Raw genomic sequence first — 26,754 nt, 5'->3', positions numbered from 1 at the left:
TTTTTCCTGCTTTCCCATTGTACAAAGTGTAATGGGAACTCCAGAACATTCTTACAGAGGAGTTTTTGACAGAGAAAAGGAGATAAGTTGGGTTATTAGGAAACAATACTCTGCACTTGTGTGTTCTGGTTGCAAACAGAACATAAGTGACAGAAATCAGAGTGTTTCCACGAGGCAGCCTGACCCTACTGCAAGACTTGGTGTATGGGCAATGGTGTCTCACACTTTTCAGGTTTCCTCTTCTTTCAGCCTATTCTTGTTCCTTCCAGCACAAACTACCAGCTTCTTGCAGGCTGACCACCTCTTCTGGCATTCACTTCCACCTCTGCTCATTTCCAGCACCATCCTTCCCTCGAATCACAATGCAATTCCACCCTGCCAGCCACACCACAGCTCTGACAGGTTGTACCAGCACGTTTTCCCTCTGACTGTCCCATTCTCCACTTCTGCTCCTGACTGATGATTGTGCAGCCTCCTGGAGAAAGGTTTGTCTTTTGCACTGTGCCAAACCTTTCTACATCACCACAGACTCCAGTGACACTTTTGGTAACTCCTTCTAAAGGAAACCAAGTTTCACTGACAAACATGTCCACCACCAAGTTATTTTTACAGTCTTGATGGGCAGGTTGTTTGGTTTGTCTTTCCTTAAGCACTAATACCCTGAGTCCTGTTTTTTCTATTGTCTTATGCTGTATTCAGTGAATTGCACACAAATGGTTTCTGTGAGACCTTCTCAGCTTAATATCTGGGTCATTGTAGCAGGTGAGCTGCTCTGTTTATCATGGGTTTTTTGTACATAACATTTTTTTTAACTAATTAAAAAATTAATTGTAAACTCAGTTTCCTTTCCTCAGTAACAACAGATGTCTATCCACGTGCTGAGAAATGGTAGAGCCTTTCAGTTCTTCACATAAGCCTCTGCCACTGTTTCACAGCTGCTAAAAACACACTGTGTAGCATCAAGGCAGGTGATGTAGGGGTTGACAAAGCTGTACCAGGTACAGCTGGCACCAAGCCACAGCTCTGTTTGGTGTGCTGGCAGCAGTGACAAAATGGCACTCAGGTCCCCAGCTCGTGACCTCACGTCTGTCAGTTTGCCAGGGATTAACTGAGCAGTGCAGCTACAGGCTGTCCTTCTCCCTCCAAGCAGGAGGTTCTCTGCAAAAGTAAAATCCAGGGGTAAGAGGTTCTCACCATACCCCTGTTACTTGTGTCACCTACTCTGGAAGTGGAGAGACCATAAACCTCAGTGCTGTGCTTTTCCTGGGGGTGGAGGGAGTGGGGGTGTGGAGAATCCCTTACATGTGTATTTAAAAAATAAGCTCTGAACCAGCTCCTCACTCCCCATTCAGACAGTGACTTTGAGGGTAAGAAATGAAGAAGTGCAAGGAACTAAATTCAGTGGGAAACTGAGAAACAAATGGCTGCTAATCCTGAGTGCAGCTGGAAGCCTCTGCCTCCCCGTGCTAAAGTGCAGCATAAGGACATGTAGCAGCCCTCCCTTCCTCCCTTGGAGAAAATCCACACAACTGCTACACCTTGGCTCTGCCTGCCCCCCCACAGGAGAACGTCCCTGCATCAATGGTCAGGCACAGGAAAATTAGTATTCTTTAGACATCACATCAAATACCACCAAATAGGAACAGAGACAGCAATGACACAGCTAATGTCACCAGAGCTGCTGCACAGATAAGAGTGAGGGATATTGGGTGGGGATGTAACAGCAAAAAAAAAGAAAAAAAAGAGAAAAGAGAAAAAGATAAGACATCACTGTGTAAGCACAATGGCAAAAAGGTGATTCAGAAAGGCCTGCTATTTCCTTTTTTGAGGGGGCAAAGGACAACAACACTACTGTCACCGGTGCATGCAGAGGCTAAAACAGGAAGAGGGAGAGACATATCCACACCTCTGCTTATTCAGATCCTTCACTTACACATAGAAAAGACCAGAGCTCGTTGATGACAACCCTGAAACAGAGGTATTTCTTCAATGGAAAAATGAACAACACTGGGATGTTTAAAAAATTAAATGCTCATTTCAAAAGTCAGAAAACACAACACCTTCTTGAAAGCAAACAGTGCCAAAAATCTGCTTTGGGTGGGTGGAATAAGCTCTCCGGGATCGACTGTTCATATTTCAATCAACACTAATTATCTGTAAAAGCATTCAACCAGAACAGACTTGACTACTCTTTTCCTGTGGGAAGTAGACCCAAACCCCCTGCCTGGATGTAATTCCCTTCAGTAGCAGAAAAATCTCCAACAAAAAAAGGGAACCAGAATCCTGGCATTCTGCTTTGAGGGAACAGTGATGGCCCTCCTGAGTAGAGACTATTTTACATTAACTACAGCCCTACCCACAGATAACAACTAACAGCTGATCTCTGGATCAAAATGACAGACAGACCTGGCACTCTCCTGGCTATTGCCTTTATTACTGGATAGAGGGAACATCTGATACTGCCACCAGACTGTATTGCTCACTGGTGGGATCTCAGCTAGAGCTCTTCTCATGGGATATCACTCAAGGATGCTTCTCTCTACTTCTCTGTACTAACATGAAGTACATACTGTACTGACATAAAGAGCTTATGGACACAATCACCACTGCTATATGGCTTTATTGAGTGTCTTGAACCACATTTCCCCAAAAGGTCATCCCCCAATTTCCAACTTTCGAATGAAATTAGAGGCCTTTTTATTGTTAAAACTGTCCACAGTGCCAAGTTTTCCACCATCACCACCAGAAATAAGTCATCTTTCCTGTGGCCCGCTCAGACTTATACTGAGGAACCCAAAACTTGCCTTTTTCAGGGCATTTCCATATCATTCCCAGCTCCTCTACCCTTCCTCAACATTGACTGAAAAATACCCCAAGTACTGTAGGAACCAAGGCCTGAAGAAACCACAGTCAGTAAGTTCTTCAGGTGCTGCCTGAAGACAGCTTGCACCAGAGCACAGTTAACTTTTGGAATCGGGGTACCTTTAGCACATAAACTATTCACAGGCCCCTTTACCTTGAATATTTCTACATTGCTGGTGGTTTGGACACTTTGAGCAGTGAAATGGGTCCTTAGACGAGGCTCTGGAGTTGCCCTCACTCCCTGCCAAACCCAGATGACACTTCCCAGTGTGCAAAGTCGCACAGTCTTACAGTAGCTTCTTACAACAGAGATCTGGGGAAGACTCAGTAGCTCCTAAAGTCTCTTGCTCAGTCCATCTTCAGCCCTCCCTGGGCGTTGTTTTCCGTTTGGCCCAAGACTTCAGTCACATTCAGCCTGGATTGCCTAAGGAGAGAAGAGAGAGTGCAAAGCAATTTTATGCCTGTATCCTCCTGACAAAGGCATGACTGCAGAATTCCAGCTCCTGAAAAGTTTATTCTAGAACTGACGCTGTCAGTGAGTAAGTCACACAACCAGTGTCATGGTCTTCTTTCCTCCAAAGCCTCCAGCTACCCCTCCTTCCTCTCTTTAACAGGGATGGAAAGAAGTTCTCAGACTGGTATGTGAAACACGCTGACAACCAAGAGCAGGAGAACCGAGGAGCGTTGTGGAGCCTTTAAATGTCTGAACCACCCTTGGAGCTGCTCCTTACCACTCTGCCAGCTTCTGCTCATACAGCTCCCTGCGCTCACGAGTCCTCTTCTCCTGCAAGGTCTCACCAGCCAAGCCATGCAATGCTATTAACAGGCCTCCTGCAGGGATCCTACAGGAGGAAGCAGAGAAGTCACGAGTCACCCAGGAGACACACAACAGCAACAACTCACTGGCATCGACAAAAGGAGCACAGGGGAGCCAGACATCACATCAGGGGAGCATCGCATTCCCCAAGACTCACACTGCACCACAGACTAAGCTACTCCTATTCCAGTGTGACCCACCAAGCACAGCCTCTCTTCAGCTGTGACTCACTGGAGCCCCTGTGATAACATATTTTGAATTTACTCATTGACAGGGCAAAGGGGTGGAAGAATTTAAGGTGCCCAAACAACTCCTGTAGAGCACTGCACCCATAATTCAGACAGTGACACCCTTCCATCCAGCTCTGGAGGTACTTGTGTTTTCATTGGTAAAGCTCCCTAGGCTGCTTCCAGGCATGGCCACAGCTGACACCATCCTGACAGTGACAAGTAGCACATATAAAGCTCATTCTCTTGTTCAGGCAGGTCCCCAGATTCCTTTCTGAGCATATTTACAAATCGGCACTTCGAGAAAAAATCCCAGCTCTGCTTGAAAAGTCAGACTTCTCCTCGGTTAAAGATCATTGTCCTGATGGACAGAGCCCCTGAGAGAGAACCATAGATTTCCTCCATGCCCTAGGGAGCTTTGGGAGACTCATGACTGCCAGATGTACATGAAGAAGTGCCGCCTTACAGCCTTGGGTTGTGCAGCCCAGCCACGCAGCTTCTCCCTCAGTGTTTCCCAATGGCTGCTGCTCCATATTTTGTAAAAAAGTTATTTTTACACAGACTCTTTACCTGGTAGTCCCTGGGTAAAGTCCTCTTCAAAAGGTGTCATCATGACATCTGACTCCCCTTGTCTGGATTCAGAGCTGCTACAGGAGCAGTTGCTGATGAAGCTGAGAAGGGAGCCCAGAAGCTACATCTTGCACTCCTGCCTTTACCCACAGACTACAGAGTTCCTTAAAACAGATATCCAGTGGTTCTGCACGCAAGCATTGGGCTCATCAGTGACCATGCCAAGGAAGGGGGACATGAGACATGTCTGTAACCCATCCACACAACTACTGTTAACTATTTAACAACAATTAGTGTCTCCTCTAATAAACAAATAACAGCAAGTGAGATGCTCTACTGAGAGCACTGAGTTCTTACTACTGAGAAAGCAGCAAAACACAAATCAAGAAACAAAGAAGAAAAAAACCCAACAGTTTAAAGGTTGGAAGAAAAGTGACCATCATGAGGTCCCAAGGGAGACACAGAAAATCCCTCAAGGCAAGAGAGGAAGGGAAACTTCAGTAGCCCTACCTATGATTCAAGGCTTGGTATGTGCAGCCACAAACACTCTTAAAGAGCAGGTTTAAGTCTCCATCACCCAGCAGCAGCAGCCACAACTCACCCAAACGCTGTTCCGAACATGAAGCCGCCTGCCAGTCCCTGCAGGCCCAAGTGCATTCTGAAAAGGGCTCCTGTGAAGCCTAAGAAAAGAACAAACCCACTGAAACCAGAAGCCTCCCCTCCCCGGCCATCACGTAGGGAGCTGCTTTGCTGCATTTCTCTTCTCCATGAGCTGATATCTACTTTTAACAGAGCAGAAACCAAGTGCCATGGCCACTGGGAGGGACCCTCACCACACAGTCACCATGAGCTCCGCACTGAAACATTTACAAAGCTCCTCCTGCTTCAGAAAGTCTGCCCAAGAAATGCTAAGAAGTATCTGTGAAAGTAAAACTAAGCTCTCTCTAGGCTGGAGCATGATCCCTCCCCCCTTTTTTCTGTTCAACAGCAGCTAATAATAGTAGCTGCCATGTAAGGCAGAAAAGATTAGTAGAACACATATCCAACTGTAAAGGCAATAAAGCCTGTAAAACTGAACAAGCAGATCACTTACCCAGAGCCCTGTTGGCAAAAGCAGGCATGCAAAACTTAGCATGAAAAGGGCAGCTCATAAACAGGGCACTGAACTGCTATCAAGAGTGGAAATAAAAAACGCTTTCCCTAATAAATAGGTGGTGATGAGAGCACGTTATGCACCAAGTGTTGCCTTAACCTCACATGAGCATTTTTCACCCAAAATACTCCAGCAAGCATTCTGAAGATGAACTAATAACCACAAATTAGTCTCAGCAGTGCATCAGTATCTCTGTTAAAAATGAAGTCACACAGCAGGTAAACAATGGAGCAGAGTAACAATGGGAAGGCAGTGGATCAAGAAGCAAAACCCAGGAGCACAGAAGGCAGAGATCCACTCAAACCCAAGAAATGTGGATACCTGCTTACTCCTTTCTGCTAAGACCCTTGCTCACAAGGAGGAAAGCACACAAGGTTACAGCTCTCTTACCTCCTGCTGCAGCAAAATTACTGATGGTGGTTTTATCACGGTACACAGACAGCCCGGTGCTCACCATGCTGCAAAGGAAAGGCACAGAAGAAGTCAGCAGCTGCACATGGAAAAAGAGAGGCAGCAAAATGCAGCCTGAAATAAAGCTGGATTTCACTAAGCCAACCCTCAGGCTGCCTCCAACCTCCTGGCTGCCCGTCCGTTCAGAGCGCACTCGCGCCAGCCACAAGCGCCCGTGACTTCTGTGACTTTACTGAAGCAGCTGCACAGACACAGGCCAGGGAATACCAGAGTTCCCAGCCTGGATCTGGGATATTATTTCTTTTTTTTTTTATCAAAGATTTTTTTCCATTGTACAGAACCACAGAATGGTTTGGGTTGGAAGGGACCTTAGAGATCATTTAGTTCCATCCCCCTGCCATGGGCAGGGACACCTTCCAATAGACCAGGTTGCTCAGAGCTCCATTCAGCCTTGCCCTAAACACCTCCAGGGATGGGACATCCACAGCCTCACTGTTCCAGTGCCTCACTGGAAAACATAATACAGTCAAGGATAAAAGAAACCGAGCAATGACAAAGCCCTGTCAGTCAGCCAGTCCTGGTGTAGGACCCTTACCCGCAGGAGCTGACCCGTGTGTCAGTAAGACCCTGCCTGATTTTCTTGGGTTTTAACTGTGAAACTTAAAATTTGCACGACTGCAGGACAAAACCTTCAACTGGGGCTCTACAGAAACAATTAAGGTCGAGCAGCTCCTTTCGGAGCCTTTTCCAAAGGGGTGGTGGATCTGACTGCAGGGGAGACACCTGGTGGAGGACGTGGAGGTTACGTGTCAAATCCAAAGAAATCCAGGAAAATCCACAGAAACCAAAAGCTCCTGGAGAGAAGGCTAACTAAACCTAAAACCAGATACCAAACAAAAAGAAAAGATCGAGGAAGAAATTCAGAAAGGAATAAAAAATTAGGGAGACAAAAATATCAAATAACGACAGTCAACACTGCTGGTGTCTCAAAAGCAGAAGGGGACAGAACATACTTGCATATAGAGACAAAGCAGGCTTAGGACCACACACAAATTTACCATTTTGAACATCAGGGAAAGAGATATTTCTAGTTTAAAAGGGCTCTACTTGGAAGAGCATTCTTAATTTGATGCTCTGTTGTCAGAAATGCACTGAAACATCCAAGGGAGAAAATCGGGGAAGTGGAACACTCTCTCTGCATGGGTTTTGTGTGTGCAGGGAAAATTTGAAGGCCTGAAAAGGTACATAGAACGGGTCTTCAGCGACTGCTTAAGAACATGACAACCATCTGCAAGAGTTTGAGGACAAAACCAAAGAATTGTGAGTAACATTAGTGCACACAAACTAGGAGTGATGACAGAGATTGTGAGTAACGTTGGTGTGTACAAACTAGAAGTAACAAGGCATAGCAACAAGGAGAAAAATTAATGTGGGATAGAAAGCTCTTCCAGAAAGTGCCAACACACTATCACGCTCTCCCAGAGAAAAACACACAAAAAGAGGTGAAACAAAAGCAGAAAGAAGCTGTCAAGGAAGGGAAGAACAGTATTCCAGCCAGCAACAGCATGGATCAGATGCAAGAACAGGGCTTTTAGGGTTTGGGTTGGTTCGTGAGAAGATCTGAATTCTGGGATCATTCTAAAAGGTTAAACCCTCTTCATGTTCACACCTGATCAATCAGACTCACGTTAGCACAACACTTGGAGCCTCAACCAGTCACCAGAGCTGTGAGTGCTGCCTCCTGATGCAGGAGCACAAAGCCAGCTCTCCTCCCACTGCCACCGGGAAACACTTACTTGAATATCGTCGCGAAAGTCGCGACTCTCCAGCTCCAGCGCCAGCCGTAGCGGATGAAACTGCGGAGGCCAGCACGATGTGCAGATTGCTAAGGTCAGAGAGAGGACAGGTTACACAAAAACTAGAAACTAGTTCACTATTATGAGCTCAGAGAGTATTAATAATTAATAACCATCAATAAACAATAGTAAGTAAATAACAACCACCTGCATTAAATGTTAACAGACCCTCCAAGCTCTGCAGTTTAATGCTGGCGCTTAAAAGTTTGAAAATGAGAGGGTTTTTTAAAGATGTGATAGACAGAAGCCTCACGAAAATTAAAAATGTTGCAGTTAATACCGCAAAAGTAAATAAATTCTCAATTCCAGTGCTTGGGGTGTTAGAGCTTAGCTCAGGTGCAGAGAGTCACCAGAGGGAAGCCAGGCACTGGTACTTTACAGGCTGCTATGTCAGGGGCAAACTCTAATTGAGAGTGATGAAAAATCAGATTTTACATCAGGCAGATTTTTAAAGGGGTTTTCTCCCTCTTGATCCAGGTGACCAACACTTTTAAAATCCAGATACATCACACCTATAAAATGTCACACATGTTCTTTGTTGTGCTGTTGTAAAAGAATTTTAAATGGTCTTAAAATGACTCCCATTATTAAGACAAAAGGGCTGTGAAGTCTCTTGCCAGCACACTAAAATTAAGAAGCAAAAAGGCCCTTCAAGACATACTAATCAGCCATTTAACAGAACAGGAAACTTTGTTATCAACTCTTTCTGTAAGTTAAGGACACTTTCTTCTAAGTTAACTTAAGGACACTTTCTTCTAAGTTAACTGTGCAGAATTTGGGTATCAGGGAAGACCTAACTTACAGCAGCTGATCAGGCAGGCTGCACACACTAAGACACAGCAAACACCTCGCTGTTTTTGCCGCAAAGTACCAAAATCGGGCACACACACACACACACACACGCGTCCTACAAACACAAGGCCACACGGCCTCCAGCGGGCTCCGGTGTCACCGAGAGCCGCGGGCTCCAAGGGCAACTTCCACACCCGGGGCCCCCCCAGGGCCGCGGCTCGCCGGGGTCCCGGAGCGGCGGGCGATGCCCAGCGCTCCCCCCGCGCCCCGCGGCTCCCCCGGGCCGTACCACGGCATCGGCGCGGTTCTGGAACAGCTCCCCGTGGCTGCGCTCGATGAAGGCCTTGCGGGCGCTGACGAAGGCGGGCAGCCCGCCGTACAGCCAGCCCACCAGGCCCGCCGTGAACGCCGCCTTGAAGAGGTTCACCGTCTCCTCCGGGAACCGCTGCCGCTCGCTGCAAGGGAAGGGCCGGCATGGGGCGGGAGGCACGGCGGGAGCGCCGCGGCCCCGGCCCAGCCCGGCCCGGCCCGGCCCATCCCGCCCCATCCCGGCGCTCACTCCCGCTGCCAGAGCTCGCGGAGCCGCTCCCAGCCGGTCTGCGGCGGCGGGACGGGGCGGCCGAAGCCGGGCTGAGCGCCCGGACCCTCCGCCATGGCCGCACCGGCGGCACCGCGCGGCAGCGGCAGCGCCCCCTGCGCCCCGGCGGGGAACGGCACGGGCCGAGGCGGCCTGGCTGGGCTCGGCTCGGCTCGGCCTGGCTGGGCTCGGCCTGGCTGGGCTCGGCCTGGCTGGGCTCGGCTCCTCCCGTTTGGGAACAGCACAGAGCCACGCCGCCCCTCTTGAAGAACCCGCGGGGTGTGTGTGTGTGTGTGTGTGTGTGTGTGTGTCCCGGCTTCCCCGCAGGTGCAGCCGAGGGTCAGAGCTAGTTTGGCAAAAGTCCCCGGCTCGGACCTGCGGGTGGCCAAGGGGAAGTTTCCAGCCACTCCAACCGCAAGCCGAGGCTGGAGGCAGAGGTGCCCTAAAAGTGACAGAGGAAGGACGGAGACACGCTTCACTGTCTCTGGGGGTACAGATAGGGGCTCTCCAGAGCATCCAACAAAACTTCGTTTTCGTTTGTTTTATTCCAAAACGCGCTTCATTACAAATGGTTTAAAAATATCATACAGAGTTGTTTCAGTTTCCCCGAGTGCTGTCTCTCTGTTGACTAAAAATAGAAAACCAGAAAAACCCTTTCCACTCTCACAGTTCTTTTCCTCAGAAACCAGGCTATTTTAATGGCCCAATCTGTTTTCTTAGCAGGCTGGGATAATCCAGGCATTGGTCCTGTAACCAAGATGCTGCTGCAGCAACAGGCACTTGGCCAATAGGTCCAGGAAGTTATGTCCCTGTACCAGGGCTTGGCAGTGCTGTGAGCGCACATGTGCACAGGTCCACTCAGTGTTATTGTTCCATGTATTTTCCTTCCTCCCTGATCCTGACTGCAGAGGAGACTGAGCTGTTGCTATCCCTCTTCTCCATTATACTGTGCTGCTCCCTCAGCCTTGAGGCCACTTTACAATCAAGGGTGCTCCCCCGGGAGGCTGTGTCCCTCCTGCCACCCCACAGAGCCCCTGTTCTCCTGTCTGAGTGCCAGAGAAGATGCTGCTCCCTGCCAGGCCTCTCCCCTCAGGGCACACAGAGCATTTCACTCCCTCTGGGCTGAGCAGCCTGTTGTGGGCACAAACACAGGGAGCACAAGCAACCTGTGACTGAACTCAAACTGAGCAGTGTGAGGAGTAGCTGCCACTGTGTGACAGAATACATTCCCTCAACCAGGCTGAAGGAGATGAGAAAAGCAGTGGAACAGCTGTGGGGAAGAAAAATGAGTATGGAAGTGAGCACATGTGTTACCAACCTCAAAAAAAAAAAAAAAAACCAACCAAAGTTAAAAAAAAAGCCCAATATAAGCCTAGAAAAATTACAGAAGGGGATCAGAGTAGACTCTGAACTTCTGGAAGAAAGAAGCACTGAATCTACCTCTCCCAGTACTTTCTCTGGGCTCCTAAGGGTCCCAGGATGTCTGGCCAGCCAGCTGGTGAGAGCTAATTAACAGAGGTTCAGTTCTGCAGGGCCCTCCAGGCATCCAGCTCAGCTGTCAGAGGACCAACCATCCCTATCTCAGCTGCCAACCACGTCACTGCCTGCTACTCATCCTGAGTGCTGGGGCCACATCACCATCACCTGCTGCTCCCCCATAAGGTACGTAGTTTAACTCTGCAAGGATCATTTGTCCTTTCAATGGCATGGCAAAGCCTTACCATCAACCTCTAAAACCCAACACACACGTAAGCTCTAAACTATCCAAAAAGGTTACCTGCAAATCCCAGTACCTGCTTCTCTCAGAGGACTTGGTAAAAAGGGCAGTAAAAGAGCAGCGAGGCTTCTCATCAACTGAATGAGATTTAGGCTCATTCTAAGACAGGTAGTAACTAAGTCCTAAATGCTAACAACCCCTCCTCCAGCCATGACTGACCCCCCCATCCAAAAGCCATAACCCAACATTCTACTTAACATGCTTATGGTGACAGTATAACCAGGTCCCACTGCCTGGGAGCAATGTCAAAGTCATCCTACCGCTCTTCTCTGTAGTTCTAGTGTAAAAGAGAAGTCTGAGAGGGCAAGAAAGAAGTTAAAACTGATCTTCAGATTTCCACAGCAATCAGTTTGAGCTGAAGAGAAAACCAGAGAAGTCTCTATAGTTCTGTTTTCAGCCATTCAGGAGTGATCTGGTTGTAGTTCTTCCTCCTTTTCACTTTGTAAGTCAAGGCCTGGGAATATTCAGACAGCAGATGCTCCCAGTAGCAAGAGACATCCTCCATCTGCAAGTGCTCTGTGATGAACTGGCGTCCCCTAGAGACACACAAGGCACAGTCAGGACTGTTTTCCAGTTCCTACAAGAGTCATTGGTTTTGGTTTGGATGTATATCAACTTTCACTCTTCTGTGTTTCAAATGAGAAACAACATGAACTGCTCTGTACTGTCTATTTTAATTCCATGATTTTCATTCTCGCTCACAGCTCTGACGGTTGCAGTGCTTTTGTTATCCTCAAGATGGTATTTGTTGTCTGGGATAATAAATATCAGATTTCACTTATCAGATGCAGCCTGAGCAGCACTGATTCATGCTGCTTCAGAAGCCAGTCCCTGCCAGCCTGGGTAGATAATGCTTACAGTGCAGACACAGCTCCAGGGAGTCAGCTCACCTCATACTGAGGCAAAAGCTCCCAACCTCTGACAGCTTTCCGTGAGATTCCTGACACGGGTCACATCTGAACCAAAGACCCTAAGCATGGAATTTTGTTCTTTGGTTCCACCTGCCTGTTACAAGTGCTCCAGCCCTCCTGCTGTTATTGCAGAAGATCAGTTATGCTGCACCCTACTAATAGTAACGTTGTCTTTGATAGGCAACCCCTTCAAAAGCCGTGTAAGAAAATGCTTTGGAAGAAGACTGCCTGATAGCCAGGAAGGACATACAACTTACCTCTCTGAAATTTCTTGTGCTACGGCATCATTTTCCTTTACAAACTGCAACAGCTCTCTAAAACGAAGACAAAGAAAAAGCTATGAAACAACTGGCTCTGTGGAAACATTGTCCTGTAGCTTAACTGTTGGAGAGGACGAGGTTAAGACTCTACAGCTGAGTGAGGGTGCTGCTCACCTCAGAAAAGAGAAGAGACTTGCCCTGCTCGACTGTTCCACATCAGTTCTGGAGAGCATGCTGAAATCTGGGAGCTAACTTATTTTTGGCCCACTGATAAGTTCCTCTTCCCCCTCACCTCTGCTGCAGGGCCCACCTGCGTGGCTGCTGATTTCAGTGAGAGTGACAGCCTTACACACTCCCGTGAAACTGCACCCCCCAAGTAACATGAGCAAAGGATTCTCTGGGGGCAGTGATGAAGAGATAAGAGCATGACCTCCAAGAGCAGTCTGCCCGACGCCTCGGGGTGGAGGCACTTCTTAGCCTACCACAAACAGAACCACCGTCCCAAACGCCTTCCTGTGGCAGGAAATGCCCTCTGATGTGTCACACCTGACGTCAGAGAGGTCTGGTCGCACCGGGATGTAGTGGACCCAAGGCTTCAGCTGGGGATAGAAGAACTCCAGCCACTCTTCCCCAACGTGAAAGACGAGTGAACCGCACAAGAAAAGGTGTTTCAAGCGGAAGCTGGCCGCCACTCCCCGGAAGTTGAACAGGTACCTTTAAAAAGACAAGCAAAGAGAGGGACCTGATTACACCTGGAATTTTGTGAGGAAATGCACAAAGACAGCAGTCTGTGAGTAGCAGTGAACCTTCCCTCACAGGCAGGAGCTGGGGCGCCTCCCTCACACTGGTTGCTGAAGCAAAGGGAAGGCATTTATTTGAAGCTCCTCACAGGAAAGGTGAGCTGAAATGAAGGATATGCTGTGTGAGTTTCTGCTGTCTGTCAAAACTGAGGGAGAAAATCAAGGAGTGAGGCTTCACCTCTGATAAAGGCAGCTGCCTGCAACAAACCGAAGGAGGCCTCATGGAGAGCTGCCAACAAGGCACAGAAGGTCACAAGGTGGATGCTGATCCCATGACTCTATGCTCCAGAGACTCTGTTACCACAAGGAAATTTTTCCCAATTCTCTCTTGCCTTGCAGTGAGCTTTTCTGTTCATTGTTCTGCTTTGCCACATCTATCTCAGGTTATTTTTTTCTCTGGGATTCTGCTTTAATCTGAGTGTAATTGTTCCATATTAACTTGGGAATGCAACCCTAGGAGGTTAAATAGGCTAGCACACAACAGATGGACTCTGCAGATAATAAAGAATCCACAATTTTGTTTTCAGTATTTTCTGCCAAGTTAGTAAAGTGGGCTTGACTGTGGCAGAGGGGTATTTCTCTCAGCAAACTGTATCTCAGAGGGATGTTTGTTTGCTTACTTGTTTTCTTTTTCAAACCCACATTTCTCCAATTATATAGAAAGCTGTTTTTCCTACGGGTAAAACTGCTCAGTGCACATAACTAATCTTTGAAGTCAAACATTTTGGGCTGGGGGAAGAGAGCTCTTCCTTTAATGAAGCTATTTTGGGTGAGATGGAGATTATATATTATATATATATTTTGGGCAAAATGGGAATTACAGCTAAACTCAGTTCGGCAGTAAATGACAAGCAGTAAATCTGAAATTACTCTGCATCCTTTGTATTACCTAGGAGCTCAAGGCAGTGACAAGGAGCTTGTAGTACTAGGAACTCTACAAATACATGTAGATATATAACAAGAGCAGTGGTCTGGAAGGGTGGAAATGCCTCTGTCCAATTCCAGACACAGCTCCTGTGACAGGAACCTGTGACCTCGGCCAAGCCACTGAGTGCTGCTCTCAGCCAGCCTGCTATGGCACCTACACTGAAGGAAGCAGACAGAAGTTCATGCTGACCCTACCAGACTCTGGTCTACAACAAAAGAGTGTGAGAATGTCTCAGCCTGAGGAGCATCAGAGTTGGGCACTGCATGTGTAACAGAAGGGAGAAATCTGGGCAACGGTCTAGTGAAATACAAAATGAGACAAGTCAATCACATTTGCACAAAAACACAGATCCAGCCAAGTGACTGAGCTCTTGTATCAGCAGATTCTAGCTGGCAGAATCACAGCTAGCAAAAGAAAAAGCAAAACATCAGACACACAAGTGCATACACACTAAGGGTTTATATTTTACATGGAAACCTGCAAGGATATTACACCAAAAACCCCTCACTAAAGTAGTTAAAGAATAAAAACCTTTGTAAATCAAAACCATATTCTCACAAACACCATACAAAGTATGAATCAATACTGTATCTGCTCAATCAGAGTTTAGGTTCTCTCTCTCATTATATACATGCAGTGGCAGCACTAGCCCCAGTATGCATATGAAGACATAATTCCATAGTTCCTTACGTCTTTGAAGACAGTAATGCTGTCACTGTAGCACTGAAAAATAATTTTGAATACATCACTTGGTACAGGTATATTAAGAAAAATTGATAGAAAGCCTTTTCAACTAGAAGAAAAAATATCTATATGTTTATTATTGACCTTAGACCTTTACTTTCTCAAAACACTTTATTTCTCCTGACCTGATGGAAGAAAGTTGACACTGAAAGAGGCCATGCTAAGCTCATGAATTTTCAACTGTCTTGTATCTGTTCACAAGCTTTTGTATCTGCATGGAGCTGGTTGCTGGAATTAGACCTTGAAATAAAGTGAGACCCTACACCATGCAAGGAAAGAAATAACCCAACAGCCCTTAAAGAGTTGGACTAATAAAAAAACTCTTACTTGTATTTGCAGTGATCAACCAGCGGAATTTCCTTTGCAGGAGGCCTTCCTAAGGTGTCCTTGAAATAAAGAGAATTAAAAAAAAATCAGTAAGCTTCCAATGGTGATTTCATTTGTTTTCCTTCTCAGTTAGAAACAAAGGTGACGTGTCAAAACCCTCCATTCCCACTTCTGAGAAAACCTTCTCTGGTGGGCTTTTAGAAGGATTATAAAGAATTCCCAGCCCTTCAAACAAGAAAAAAAAAAGTTCAGTAAATTACACATTGCCTGTATGCGAATGCCAGCACAAACACATTAAATGATAATGTTTTGTTGGCAGCTACAGAGTGGAAAACAGCTTGGGACAATGGACTGTGTGAAGCCAAGTGTAACCGGATTAGCCAAGACTGTCTGGAGAGAGCTGGACTGTAGGCTAAGTATGAAACTAAAAAGTTATCAGCAACAGTTATCAGAAAGTTATCCACAACAGAATCAAGAAATGGAGAAGACAGAAAAAGGTTTAAAAAGACTGACAACACCACAGAGGCAGCTCAGAGATAGAAGGGGATGAGTTGGCCAATTTTGTTGTTGTGGGAGAGGAGGGGATTGGCACAGATTCATTTTTTTATGTGTGCTGGTTTCCTTGAACAAAAAGCGTAGAAGGAAGAAAAGTGTTTGGCCTGCCAGGCTCTGGAGACTCCTTCCTTTCATCTGTCAGAGAGGTGCAGCCATCAAGGGAACTACAAGCCTCCCCCGCTCTAGAGGATCACCCACAACTCTCCAACAAGATGTTTCTGAATCATCAAAGCCATCTTGCAATGCGACCCCTCCTGGTCTTCACACTCAGAAGACAGACAACACCCACACACCTTTTCAGATTTCCAAGCCTGGTTTTTAGTGTATTCAGCGTCAACAAGTTCAGGGTTTTCTCGGGACAGCAGGATGAGGGGATCTCTCTCAGGACTCGTTCTGAAAAAGAAATGCCATCAGTAATTGCCAATCCACATGACTCAACACAGCTAACAAACTACAGGGCTCAAGGCCCTGCTTCTTTATGAGGCTGACCTTCCCATGAGCCCCCAAAATATCATTAAGTGCCTACTGTACAGTGCATTTCTGTCCAAGGGTATAACAGCAGAAGAGAATGAGTTACGGGTATATATTTCTTTATTTCACTTACTAAATATTTAATAGTATTATTTAAACAATTCCCAGGACAAAGCAGCAGAGATGCTGCTTCCTTCAGGCTTTAATCTGATGGGTGCCAAGTGCTTTAACTTAGCCAGAGAGAGCTAAGGGATGCTCAGCATCTTCAGCACTGACCCCTCTGACACGACTTCCAAACACCGCTGACGAACAAGGTTATGACATCCCTGAGACACACTCCTCATCATCTCCTGAGCCTACCTGGCAAGGTATCAAATCCTTCCCTGTTGGGGATGGCGAAGAAACAAAGTATGGGGTTTAACACTGTTTCAAACTGTCACTGGAGGGAGGGCAAAAGTAATCTACTCTTATCCCCCACCAGTCCGGTAACTTAAGGCCAGAAAACTTTTCATTCACTGTCCAGCACTTGCAGAGCAAACAAAGTATTCACACTGGCAGGAAGCATGAACATCAATATCAAGTCTTTAAATTTGTATCAAGCACCTGCAGTTCTCTTCAGAGAACAAAACAAGCGGGTTCCTGGGGTGATAGTTTTACTCATTAAGAAATAATGTAGCAAATCCATCACAACTTCTGTTCCCGATATTAGGTGATTATAATAAACTAGTTGCAAATGGCAATTCTTATGGAGAATCGCTAATGGCGTAATGCTGCTGTACAACATGTCTCACTTTCCTTACTTTTGAAAAACACAGTCTGAGTTACACTTAATTAGGGATTAGGTCTTGGAGACAGAAATTTCTGCATACAGAGAGCTGTCACAGCCTATATTGGTAGAGTCATCTGTTGCAGGAAAATACGCTCACCTGGATCCTCGGAAATATCCTTTAGAGATTTTTTTCTTCCAGGGCCATTTCTCTGCAGATCTGAAAACATTTTTTATACACGGCAATAAATGATTTAATATAACCATGAAAGAGCACTCTCATCAGCTTTCACAGCACGAGGTCTTTTTCTATTCTTCATTTTTGATGGAAATCACTTTCTTCATTATAGCAGAAAAAAACCTCTCAGCCAGGTCCAATGAAACATGTTTTCCTGTGAATATTGTGTTTAAGGCAACATGATATAGGCTACTTTTCAGAACACCTTTCAGTCAAAACAATGAATTACACACAACCCCCCCCACCAAACCCTGAAGGGTATTAAAATTTACCTAAGATTTTAATCCACTTTTTGTACTGTGTTTTATTACACTTTATTTTACTGTGTTTCACTGAATACAGATAGTGAAAAATGACTAGAGAGCTCCCAATCAGTCATTTCCCATTAGAAACCAAAACTATCCATCAACAAACAAAAAGCCCACCTAGTGTGTCACACTTAAAACACAGGAGTTCATTGTTTTTCCAAATCACTTTCATTCTAAACCTAAGCAAGTCCTTCAAAATAGCTGTTCACATGTTTTATTTCTGTCACTGCAGTCACCTCCCTGCCTCAGGGGAACTGTCTGCCATACTTTTCTGCTGCACCTGGCGGGACATGGAGGTCCTGATCCCCAAACTGATTTATCTGCGCAGGTCAAGCTTTGCATCTCCTTATAACACAACTGAAAACACCTCCATTATATTGCATCACATAAAGCTTCAGACATGATTAGTCCCATAGATCTTCAGACTTTGAAGAGTGACATATTCATCCTTGCATTCTGATGGCAAGTGATTTATATTGAAGTGTTTTTTCTTATTGTGTTTCTGTGTTCACTCACTGTTGCACCCTTAGTTTGTCACTCTCCATGGGAAACAGCCCCTAACTCTGCTAATGGCCAAAGATCCTGCCAAAAGGAAGACTCCCAGTCAGAAACGTTTTCTATCTTACTCTCAGCCCAGTAGTGACTCTTGATTCTTGGGAATGATTCCAGATTTCTCGACTGCACAATAATACTCGAGTAAAAGCAGGTCTAAAGAAGGCTTTCTTTTAGCCTTCCAGAAGCTTATACAAGCATCCTGGATCACCCCTGCAGTGAAAAACCCATAACTCCTAGAGAAGTAGTTGAAAAGAAAGGAAAATATTCCTGTATGTCAGGGGAGATTTCTGCAGGCAAAAGATAACTGCTGCTTTATTGACAAACCCTCTCTCACCACACCCGATAGTAATCTGGCCCTGACAGCATGAGGGATGTGCAGAGTTTGTCCTCTGCATTCCTTACTAAAGGGTTGCAAACAGAGTAGCTAATTATAGCTTCCAGTTACATCATCCAAGGTTTCCATGGAGAATTCTCATAGAGCAGTTAGGCTGGAGGTAGTTAATGTGAGGCAGCAGGGCAGATCACAGGCCAACAGACCCGTGGTCTTAGATGTCAACACTGGCTCGATGCTGCCCAGTGCTAGGTGGCTTTTACTGCGAGTTTGTCTTCTGTGAAACATCCCCCCACATGTAACCATTTCCAAAACATACCTTCTAAGGTCCTCTCTCATGAGGTCCCAGCGCCCTAAACCTGTTGGGTAAATTGGCCAAACAGCTGGTCCTCCTTCCCAAAATGTCCAGGCAGGATACATGATATCATTGTATTCAGATGTCTTAAGAAAAAGCAGAATAATGCAAGAATGAGAGCAATATCTACTTGGGTTTACTGACTGAGCCCACCAGTAACAAAGGTTCCTTCTGGGAGCTCTGCTGGCTTTCTCCCTGTTCCACTTCCACAAGCAGCCACGAGAGCTCTGCAGTTACCAGAGTGTTGCTGGGGTTACAGAATCACCTGAGCTCCACTCACCTTTCTGAAGACTTTGTGTAGCTACAAATGTTTTCCTACTGATAGTAAGTCAAGAGGCATCATCATCTCCTCAGAGATCAAGGCTCTTATAGACACTTTTGACATTTAGGTTTCCAACACTTCATTCCAGCCTTCCTAGAGATCACTTAACAGTTCACTGTAACAAATATCCAGGTCATGTAAGAATTTCAGTTCCTCGCTCCTGTTTGGTTGCTTAAATCCCCATATAGTATCAGAGGGAAGACCAGCACTTAAGTAAGACTAAACCCTTCCATGAAACCAGACTATAGGCAACTTCCTTGCACTAGTAATAAACTTCCTACACAATTATCCATCTATCTGCCACCTGGAGACACTGTAGAGAGTCTAAGGCTGCCAAGGTAGTTAGGAGGTTAGTGCCCATGACAAAGGCCATGGTAGGGTTTGTCCATGCACAGGAAGAAGAGGCTTGGGAGAATATAAACGAAAAGGGTTCCCAGGAGATGGCAATATTACAGAAAAGAAAGTAAGAAACACTTATCTGTGGTAACAAAACAGAGGACTAAAATAGTCACATTAAATGAGATTGCCTGTATGAGAGCAGACATGATCAAAAATCCTTAATAATGCCTATAAACTATGGCTATGATTTTAACACAAGTATTGTAGCAAATGACAGCAATGCTGGCACAAATCCCATCCAGCTGTGCATCATTCCAGTGCAGCAGAGGTACTCTTTCTGACCTGGAAGAGGAGCTAGTGAGGGGAAACACTGATCTATTGAATTGATCTGCCAAGTTTGTTTGCCAGAAAACTAGAAGTGAAAGGAAACAAAGGGCAAAAAAGAGCAAGCAATTTTCACACACAGAAAACCTGTGGGGAACCATCTTCAAAAATACATTCCCAAGAGAAAGGAGGACATGCATGTCTCAGAAATGCTCAGCTTTTAAAGGTGTGAGCACCTTACTGAAGGAGAAGACTGGGATAATGGGTTTCATCCACTTGGGAGCCTGGGGGTAGTCTCGCACATTGATCACCATTTCCATGTCAGGGAGGCGGCTGATGATCCCCAGGATGAAGTGCTCAACTCCACTGCATCTGTGGAGAAATGACACGTGGCAAAGAACTGTAAGAAGGTGGCAGAATCCTGCAGTCTCTTGCAGGGCCTTTCTCTCTGCACAGGAGCAGAAAAGAAGATGAGCCTAAGGCATTCCACGATGCAGGCTGGGAACTGCCTACAGCAGCCTCTAAGTCCCAGTGCAGTACGGACACCAATGAGGCAACCCATCCTGTTACACCTGGCCTGATCTGCAGCTTGATCCCACAGCCAACCAACCCTTTGTACACTGAAGTGCAACAGTGACACTTTCCTACTGCTACATTTAAGGTTATTTATATTAATTTACATTATAGGTTATTTTCTAGGACCCTGCTCTGATGAGGAATTCAGACCTCCGAAATACCATTGTGCTCAATGACTGTCAGCTTGGGAGAGTTGGAAAGACTCCTCTGCCCCAGCCAGGGAGATGAGACCTTCTGCACAGCTCTTACCTTGCAGGGAACATGCAGTCCTGCTCACGGTACAGTTTGTTTTTAATGACCTGGTAGTGCGTCCCGAGCTTCCGGCTCACCACATCTGACATTGTCTCCTTAGAAATGCCACCTCGAAAAGGAGCCAGGTCCTGCTTCCAGACACTGAAACAAAACCATCAGCAATTATTATGTGCTACAGGGAGGATGCTGTGCATTAGATTATTGGGGTATGCAGAACAGACTTCTAGCTAGAACAAGCTCCATGTAGCTTCCAGGAGCTCTGCTACATGTGGCATAACAGAATTTAATTTATGTCACTTGGAAGTTCCTTAGATACTCAAGGGTCCAAGCTTCACACTTTGACTACTTATGTGCTGTTTGCCTGAACAGGAAGCCCAGCACAGGTAAACTCTAGTTACTCTCCCACAGAAGGACCTGACACACCCTGGCAAGTTTTGGGTAAAAGCCTTCAGCTCATTTCACCTTTGAGCTGCAAACCTCGTGCTCTGGCCTTCCACAAATGATAAGGCCACACCAAGACCAAACTCCTCAAACAATGTCATGCTATGTAGACATTAAAAAAAGAAGGTAACAGTCTAGTTGCAAGAAACACCATCACACAGGGTGCAGTGAAAGCTGGCCCAGGAGGACAGCCCTATGCAGCACATATTCTGTGGCTTCTGCACATCACCAGTGAGCTCCAGCAACACAGGATGGAAACAAAACCTAATGAACGTAAGAAAACACAGAAGGAGGATGCAATTTATATAAACTGGAGGATGCAATTTATATAAATTGGGTCTAAAGGTCCTCAGGTCTAACTGCTTGGAGCGTGTAATGAACGCTGTCAGATTGTAACAGCCATGGATACATCCTCCCTGCTTTTCTGTAGACAATGCATCAATGTTTCAGTTTAAGACAACACTGTCAGGGTGATCCCATTGTGAAGGTGGTCAAACATTCGTACAGGTTGCCCAGAGAGGCTGTGGAGGTTCTTTGAGATATTGATACTGAGATATTCAAAACCTGACTGGGCACAGTCCTGGCAACCTTGCCTGAGCAGTGGGGTTGGACTTGATGATCTCAAGGGGTCCCCTCTGACCTCCAGAATTCAGTTACTCCGTAATTGGGTAAAGAACAGCAAAACCACATCAGGAATTGCCATTGTGCAGATGGTCTGACCACAGCATGAGAAGTCTGGCAGGGATGCAAATGGAATGAGCTTGAGAACAGGAAAAGAGCTGCAGTGTCATGGCACATCCAAGTCAATGTAACCTAAAAGTCACAACCAAAAGGTAGCAATGAACAAGTTTGGACTTTCCTTGGCCACTGAGTGACAGAAGACTGGACATAAGTAAAATATGCTACATGGGTAAAAGTACTGGTTTTCAGCATTCTGCTGCATATTTACATACCTCTCCAAATCAGCTATTAAATTAGCTATCAAAGTGAGTTGAGTTTCTTAAGTGTCCCAGAGCTGTATTATCTTCCTGGATTCCTCTGTAATACCAATCACTAGCAGTGCTCCTGAACAAGCCCTAAATGAATTACTGCTTTAGTGAAAACTATGTTTCAAGACCCACAGTAATCCTAACTTCATGTTACTATTGACTATCATGTTCTGAAGCAGATTTGGAGGTTGTAACCACTTGGGAAGGTGTTTTGCCCAAAGGTGGGCAGGGGAGGGTGGAGTGTATGTTTAAAGATTAGGAGATGTCTTTAGGCTGTGTCTGAATTGGAACTTAGGGAAAAGACTGGAGGGCTAGAGAGACTGGAAGACTAGAAGAGACTTTCCTTCATCCATATTTCAAGAGCAATGAAGATCAAAAACTCCAAACAGAGTGTACAAACAGATGCTCAATATTACTCATCTGACTTTAAAAGCCAAGATAGCACTCAATCTCACCCCCAAAATCAGTGAGCGCATCTGATACTTTTAAATAGGAGGCTTGAAGTTGGGCATCTGGGCTTCTGAAACCCTAGTCCTAAAGGCAGAAGAATATAGTGGCTCTTTCTTAAATTCCCTTTCCTCCTTTAAACAAAAATGCTGGTTAAAGTTATCAAAACCCCTCAGTCCTACAATCTCTGCCCATATGACAGTGATGACCAAACAGGGTTTGCACGTTCTTGAACAAGCTCCTCTTGGATCACACTTTGGTCATGTGAGAGTCAGGTAGATAAGTATCCTCCAATAATCACAAGCAGTGACCTAAACTCCACAGAAAGAGCTAAAAAGTACAGCACACCATCGCAGCACATCAATCTGTGCTCTGTAACAACCTTTGCTAATCGAGCTACTTAGAATATTTTGCACACACTTGATTTCTTCCACTTTTGAAAAGCCCCATGAGAAAGATTTGTTAGCAACATGTGGGAGAAGGCAGAAGTGGATTGTTAAGACAAATATGTATGGTTTATTGCGTGGTCGTATATGAAATGCCAACATAGTGTGTGCTGAGTTGTAGAGGATAACGAGGACCGGCTTGCAGGTGGTTCCATAAGCTGCAGAAGACACCTCTCAAAGCTCAAATACTCCCTCGCTAGTCCGCTGCGTCCAGAGCCCTGCGCGGTCAAAAGCAAACCGGTCTCTCACCTTTGGTGGCAGCTGCAATTCTCCTTTACACACGGCTCATAGGCTTCCACAGCTCTCTTAATTTGGCCATTTATCGCTCTCCACTTGGCATCTAAAACACGCAGGGAAGAAAAGCCAAAGGATTCGATCCAGAATAAGGGAGATCGCGGGGGGGGGGGGGGGGGGAGGAGGCACAGTGGGTCGGGCATCCCTTTCGGCCCGGGGTCCGGCCCGGGGGTGCCGCCCGCCCGTCGCCCATGCCCGGTGCCCCCTCACGCCGCTCACCTGCCGCCCAGGCGGGTCCCGGCCGGCACAGGGCGGCCGCCATCGCCCACAGCGCCAGCGCCGCCCGCCCCGCTCCCATGGCCGCCGCCGCCGCCGCCCCGCGCAGGCGGGGCCGCCCGGCCCAACATGGCGGCGGCGCCTCCGCCCGCGCCGCCATGGGAGATGTAGTTCCCGCTCAGGGGAACTGAGGGGGCGGGCGGGGACGAGCCCCGCGTCGCGACACAGACGCGATAGATGGGGACTACGCTGCACAGACGGCCGCAAATACGCTGCACAAACAGGCTCAGTGTGCACCTGTGATAGGCCTTCCCCCTCCTCAAACAACCTCCTGCCTCCGCCCTCAGGAGCCCCACCGGCCTCACGCAGATCCAGGCGGCCCCCGCTCCCTCTGGGGGCTTTCGGGGGAGAACTTCCCTGAGCGCCTGAATTCATCAAGCAGCCTGTAAGAGGCTCTTTCTCCCGGCCAATCTCTGGCTGTTGCCAAAGCCTGATTCAATTTGATCGTTTAGGATAAAGTCACGAGTCTCCTCATTACAGTTCGGGTTGATTTGTATAAATTTCTCTGCAGCTTCAGGGCTGTGGACTGCAAAGGAATCATAGAATCATTGAATGATTTGGGTTGGAAGGGACCTCAAAGATCATCCAGTTCCAACCTCCCTGCCATGGGCAGGGACACCTTCCACTAGACCAGGATGCTCCAAGCCCTGTCCAACCTGGCCTTGAACACTTCCAGGGATGGGGCATCCACAACTGCTTTGGGTAACCTGTACCAGGACCTCACCAGCATCACAGTAAAGAATTTTTTCATAATATCTAACCCAAACCTACCTATTTTTAGCTTGAATCCATTCCCCCTTATCCTGTCACTACACGTTCCTGTAAAAAGTCCCTCTCCCTCTTTCTTGTAGACTCCCTTCAGGTACTGGAAGGCCACGATTAGGTCAACCCTAAGCCATCTCTTTTCCAGGCTGAACAAACCCAATTGTCTCAGCCATTCCTCCTAGGAGAGGTGCTCCATCCCTCTAATCATCTTGGTGGTCCTCCTTTGGACTCATTCAAACAGGTCGATTTCCTTCAAGGGCTGGATGGTCTTTAAAGATCCTTTCCAACTCAAACTATTCTATGACTCTATGAAAGAAGAGGAACAGCAGGATTGAGAACTGATGACTGTACGGCATCAATGTAAAGAGTAGAACCTTCTCTGTGCAAAATGTTTCTAAGAATACAGTCTTTAAAGCTGCCCTCCACTTAGTGTTTGGGTCATCTCAGTCAGATTAGTCCAGTCTTCAGGGGACAGGCTCATTAGTGTGGTGCTGCATGCAAGACTCATGCTGATAAGCAAACAAATGTAGGTCAGAGGGGCTGAGGATAAGCAAATATTATCCAAATATGAGTCCAGACCAGTCATTCAATGTTTCTTCCCTAGGTTGAGTGCGGGAAGGCCTGACACATCTTCATAGGGTCTGTATTTTCAAATGTCAACACTAAACATTCATCTTTCCTAGCCCAGGTCCAGCTTAGTGGCTTTGGATTCCAGGAGGAGGTGCTGTGGCTGCTCAGAGTGAACTCTGATTAGCCCAACAAGCAAGCCACCAACTCCACTTGTCATAAAGGCCTCATTTGTGTGAAACCGAATTGGTCCTGTAGGTATTTGTAGGTTTGAGTGGAGAAATGATTACCAGAAAACAGACCAAAGAGGAAACGCATGTGCTGAGGAGGAGCAGGAGGGTTTCCCAAGGACTGCTAAATTCCAGAGACCAGTGGTTCCGCTGAATCTGCAAGAGCTGATAAAATCCAGGCGCCGAGTGTCTGCTCAATCTGTGCAAAGCCACAAGTGAATCCTGGGATCAACCACAGCCTGTGTGACTGAGGGGCAGTGGCTCCTACATGCAGGCACAATCTGCAGGAATATGTGTGTATCCATTGAAATAAGTGACTTTGAGGGACTTTCTAAACACCTGTTTGGAAGATGCTGGTGCCAGCACAACCCTTTACCGGTGTTGTCCTCCAGCTGTTTCTCCAACTGGGTAACTGAGTAATTGCATGAGTGAACTATGAGGGAATAAGTGAATGTTTGTGTATTATCTGCTATTAAAAGTAACAGCTTCCTAGAGTGAAAACCTTGAGTGTCTTCTGCCTGTCTCATCCTAAACTCTTGTTGCACAGCCAAAGAATTTTTAAACAATCGGAGAAATTAATCTCTTATTTCCATTTTCTCCAAGAGCCCCTCTGTCTTCCTTTGATTTCTGCATAGGGTCTGCTGTCTTCCTTTCCTCTACAGTCTCTCTCACAGCTGCAGTAGTCATAGATCCAAAACTGGAGGCCGGTCTGAAGACTCCCCCAAAGGTGTGAACCTTAGTAAGGTAAAAGCCAAAAAATGCCAGTACTCTTAGATATCTGTATTTGCCTCCAATGGCCTCAGTCTTAGCCATCTCTACATGGTTAATCCACTATTTCTAGCAAAGTTTTCTGTCTTCCCCCTCAGGTTCCAGACCAGATTTTCCTGCTTCTTTCCTGGCTGACTGAATAGAGACATCAGTACACTCTTCCAACACCACTTCTGTTTGTTTCTCACAGCTCTCTGCTAGTCTCCTACACAGCCGGTAGAGCTGTAGTAGTTCACTCGGTAGCAAAGGTTATTTCGGGTACTTTCTCTGAAGCAAATAGTAGGAGTGGTAGTCAGCATAAATGTTTAATAGGCCCTGAGAGCTAAGACTTTTAGATGAAGCTCCTTTTGAAGCTACATTTACAGCCTCTGCTCTCCCAGGCTTTGTATAATGAAAGCACCCCGGGCCACTGTGGTGTGGTTTTGGCATGCGCTGAAGTTCCCCCCAAGCACCTTGGATGGTTGTAAGCCTCAGAACCCCTTGACTCTCACTTCAAACACAGCCTTTGCCTCACCTTCTCTACCTTCTTAATTTCCTGTAAATCCAGAGCTCCATGCAGGAGCATCTGGCTCTGATCTTTGATACCCTCCCTCAAACACGGCCCCTCCCTCATTTTTTTTTCTCTGCCAAATCAAGCCTAAACACCCACAAATTTACTTTCATCATGTTCCATGTGCCCGGAGTGGAAAATCACTTGGCTATAAATCTGGTGTCCTTGCTTTACATATTCAACATAGGTTAGAAGAAGGGTGCTTGGGAAAGAGTTTGGTTCTCCAAGCTGGTTGTAAGACCGAATTAAAGAAAACATGCTTCCTACATCTTGAGTTTTCTCTCAGAGTTGTGGTCTGGCTTTTCTAATTGCTACTCTCTGCTTGTGCAGCGGTGCCAGTGGGGGCCGTGCTCCTTTAATTCATCCTTTTGTGCTAAAAGGAAGCCCTAGGTTTTCTGAACTCCTCAAATAACGGTGAATATTTCGTATGAAGGATGGCCATCTCAGTGGAGAGAGGAAGGACGATGCACAGGCTCCTGAGGTTCAAAACCTGTGGTTGACTTTACCAGGGCTTCTGGGGCTGGGTCCAGTCTTTCTCATAAGAAGCCACACAGCTTCTGGAGAGTCAAGACTGCTT

At 46.5% G+C, this 26,754-nt stretch overlaps 2 protein-coding genes across 2 annotated transcripts; both read right to left on the bottom strand.

The window, feature by feature from the left end:
- Positions 1-3,152: 3,152 nt before the first annotated feature.
- TIMMDC1 (translocase of inner mitochondrial membrane domain containing 1) lies at positions 3,153-9,360 on the bottom strand. The gene is made up of 7 exons (XM_027719137.2): positions 9,248-9,360; positions 8,978-9,143; positions 7,837-7,925; positions 6,020-6,087; positions 5,078-5,156; positions 3,594-3,704; positions 3,153-3,286 (listed from the first exon to the last, which is right to left on the bottom strand). Exons 1-7 carry the CDS (start codon positions 9,340-9,342, stop codon positions 3,211-3,213), a joined length of 684 nt encoding a protein of 227 aa, XP_027574938.1. The 5' UTR covers positions 9,343-9,360; the 3' UTR covers positions 3,153-3,210.
- Positions 9,361-9,791: 431 nt separating this feature from the next.
- On the bottom strand, positions 9,792-23,321 carry POGLUT1 (protein O-glucosyltransferase 1). Its single transcript, XM_027719134.2, has 11 exons — positions 23,241-23,321; positions 22,977-23,067; positions 20,402-20,545; positions 19,813-19,948; positions 18,556-18,677; positions 16,965-17,024; positions 15,861-15,960; positions 15,013-15,071; positions 12,760-12,927; positions 12,211-12,267; positions 9,792-11,578 (listed from the first exon to the last, which is right to left on the bottom strand). Exons 1-11 carry the CDS (start codon positions 23,317-23,319, stop codon positions 11,422-11,424), a joined length of 1,173 nt encoding a protein of 390 aa, XP_027574935.2. The 5' UTR covers positions 23,320-23,321; the 3' UTR covers positions 9,792-11,421.
- Positions 23,322-26,754: the final 3,433 nt, after the last annotated feature.

The sequence above is a fragment of the Pipra filicauda genome, unplaced genomic scaffold (genome assembly GCF_003945595.2).
Source record: "Pipra filicauda isolate LSUMZ 115617 unplaced genomic scaffold, ASM394559v2 scaffold306_size1276767_pilon, whole genome shotgun sequence".
Lineage (NCBI taxonomy): Eukaryota > Metazoa > Chordata > Aves > Passeriformes > Pipridae > Pipra > Pipra filicauda.
Note: the sequence above shows the minus strand (reverse complement) of the source record. Positions and strands in the feature narration are given on the sequence as shown.

Coding starts and splice junctions, on each gene's coding strand:
- TIMMDC1 (XM_027719137.2), bottom strand. CDS start 9,342: ATGGCGGAGGGTCCGGGCGCTCAGCCCGGCTTCGGCCGCCCCGTCCCG. Junction 6,088..7,836: donor ACTTTCGCGACGATATTCAA/GTAAGTGTTTCC, acceptor TTTCCTTTGCAG/CATGGTGAGCACCGGGCTGT. Junction 3,705..5,077: donor ATGTTCGGAACAGCGTTTGG/GTGAGTTGTGGC, acceptor TTCCTCCTGTAG/GATCCCTGCAGGAGGCCTGT.
- POGLUT1 (XM_027719134.2), bottom strand. CDS start 23,319: ATGGGAGCGGGGCGGGCGGCGCTGGCGCTGTGGGCGATGGCGGCCGCC. Junction 17,025..18,555: donor ATGAGAGAGGACCTTAGAAG/GTATGTTTTGGA, acceptor AAATGTTTTCAG/ATCTGCAGAGAAATGGCCCT. Junction 12,268..12,759: donor CCAGACCTCTCTGACGTCAG/GTGTGACACATC, acceptor TCTTCGTTTTAG/AGAGCTGTTGCAGTTTGTAA.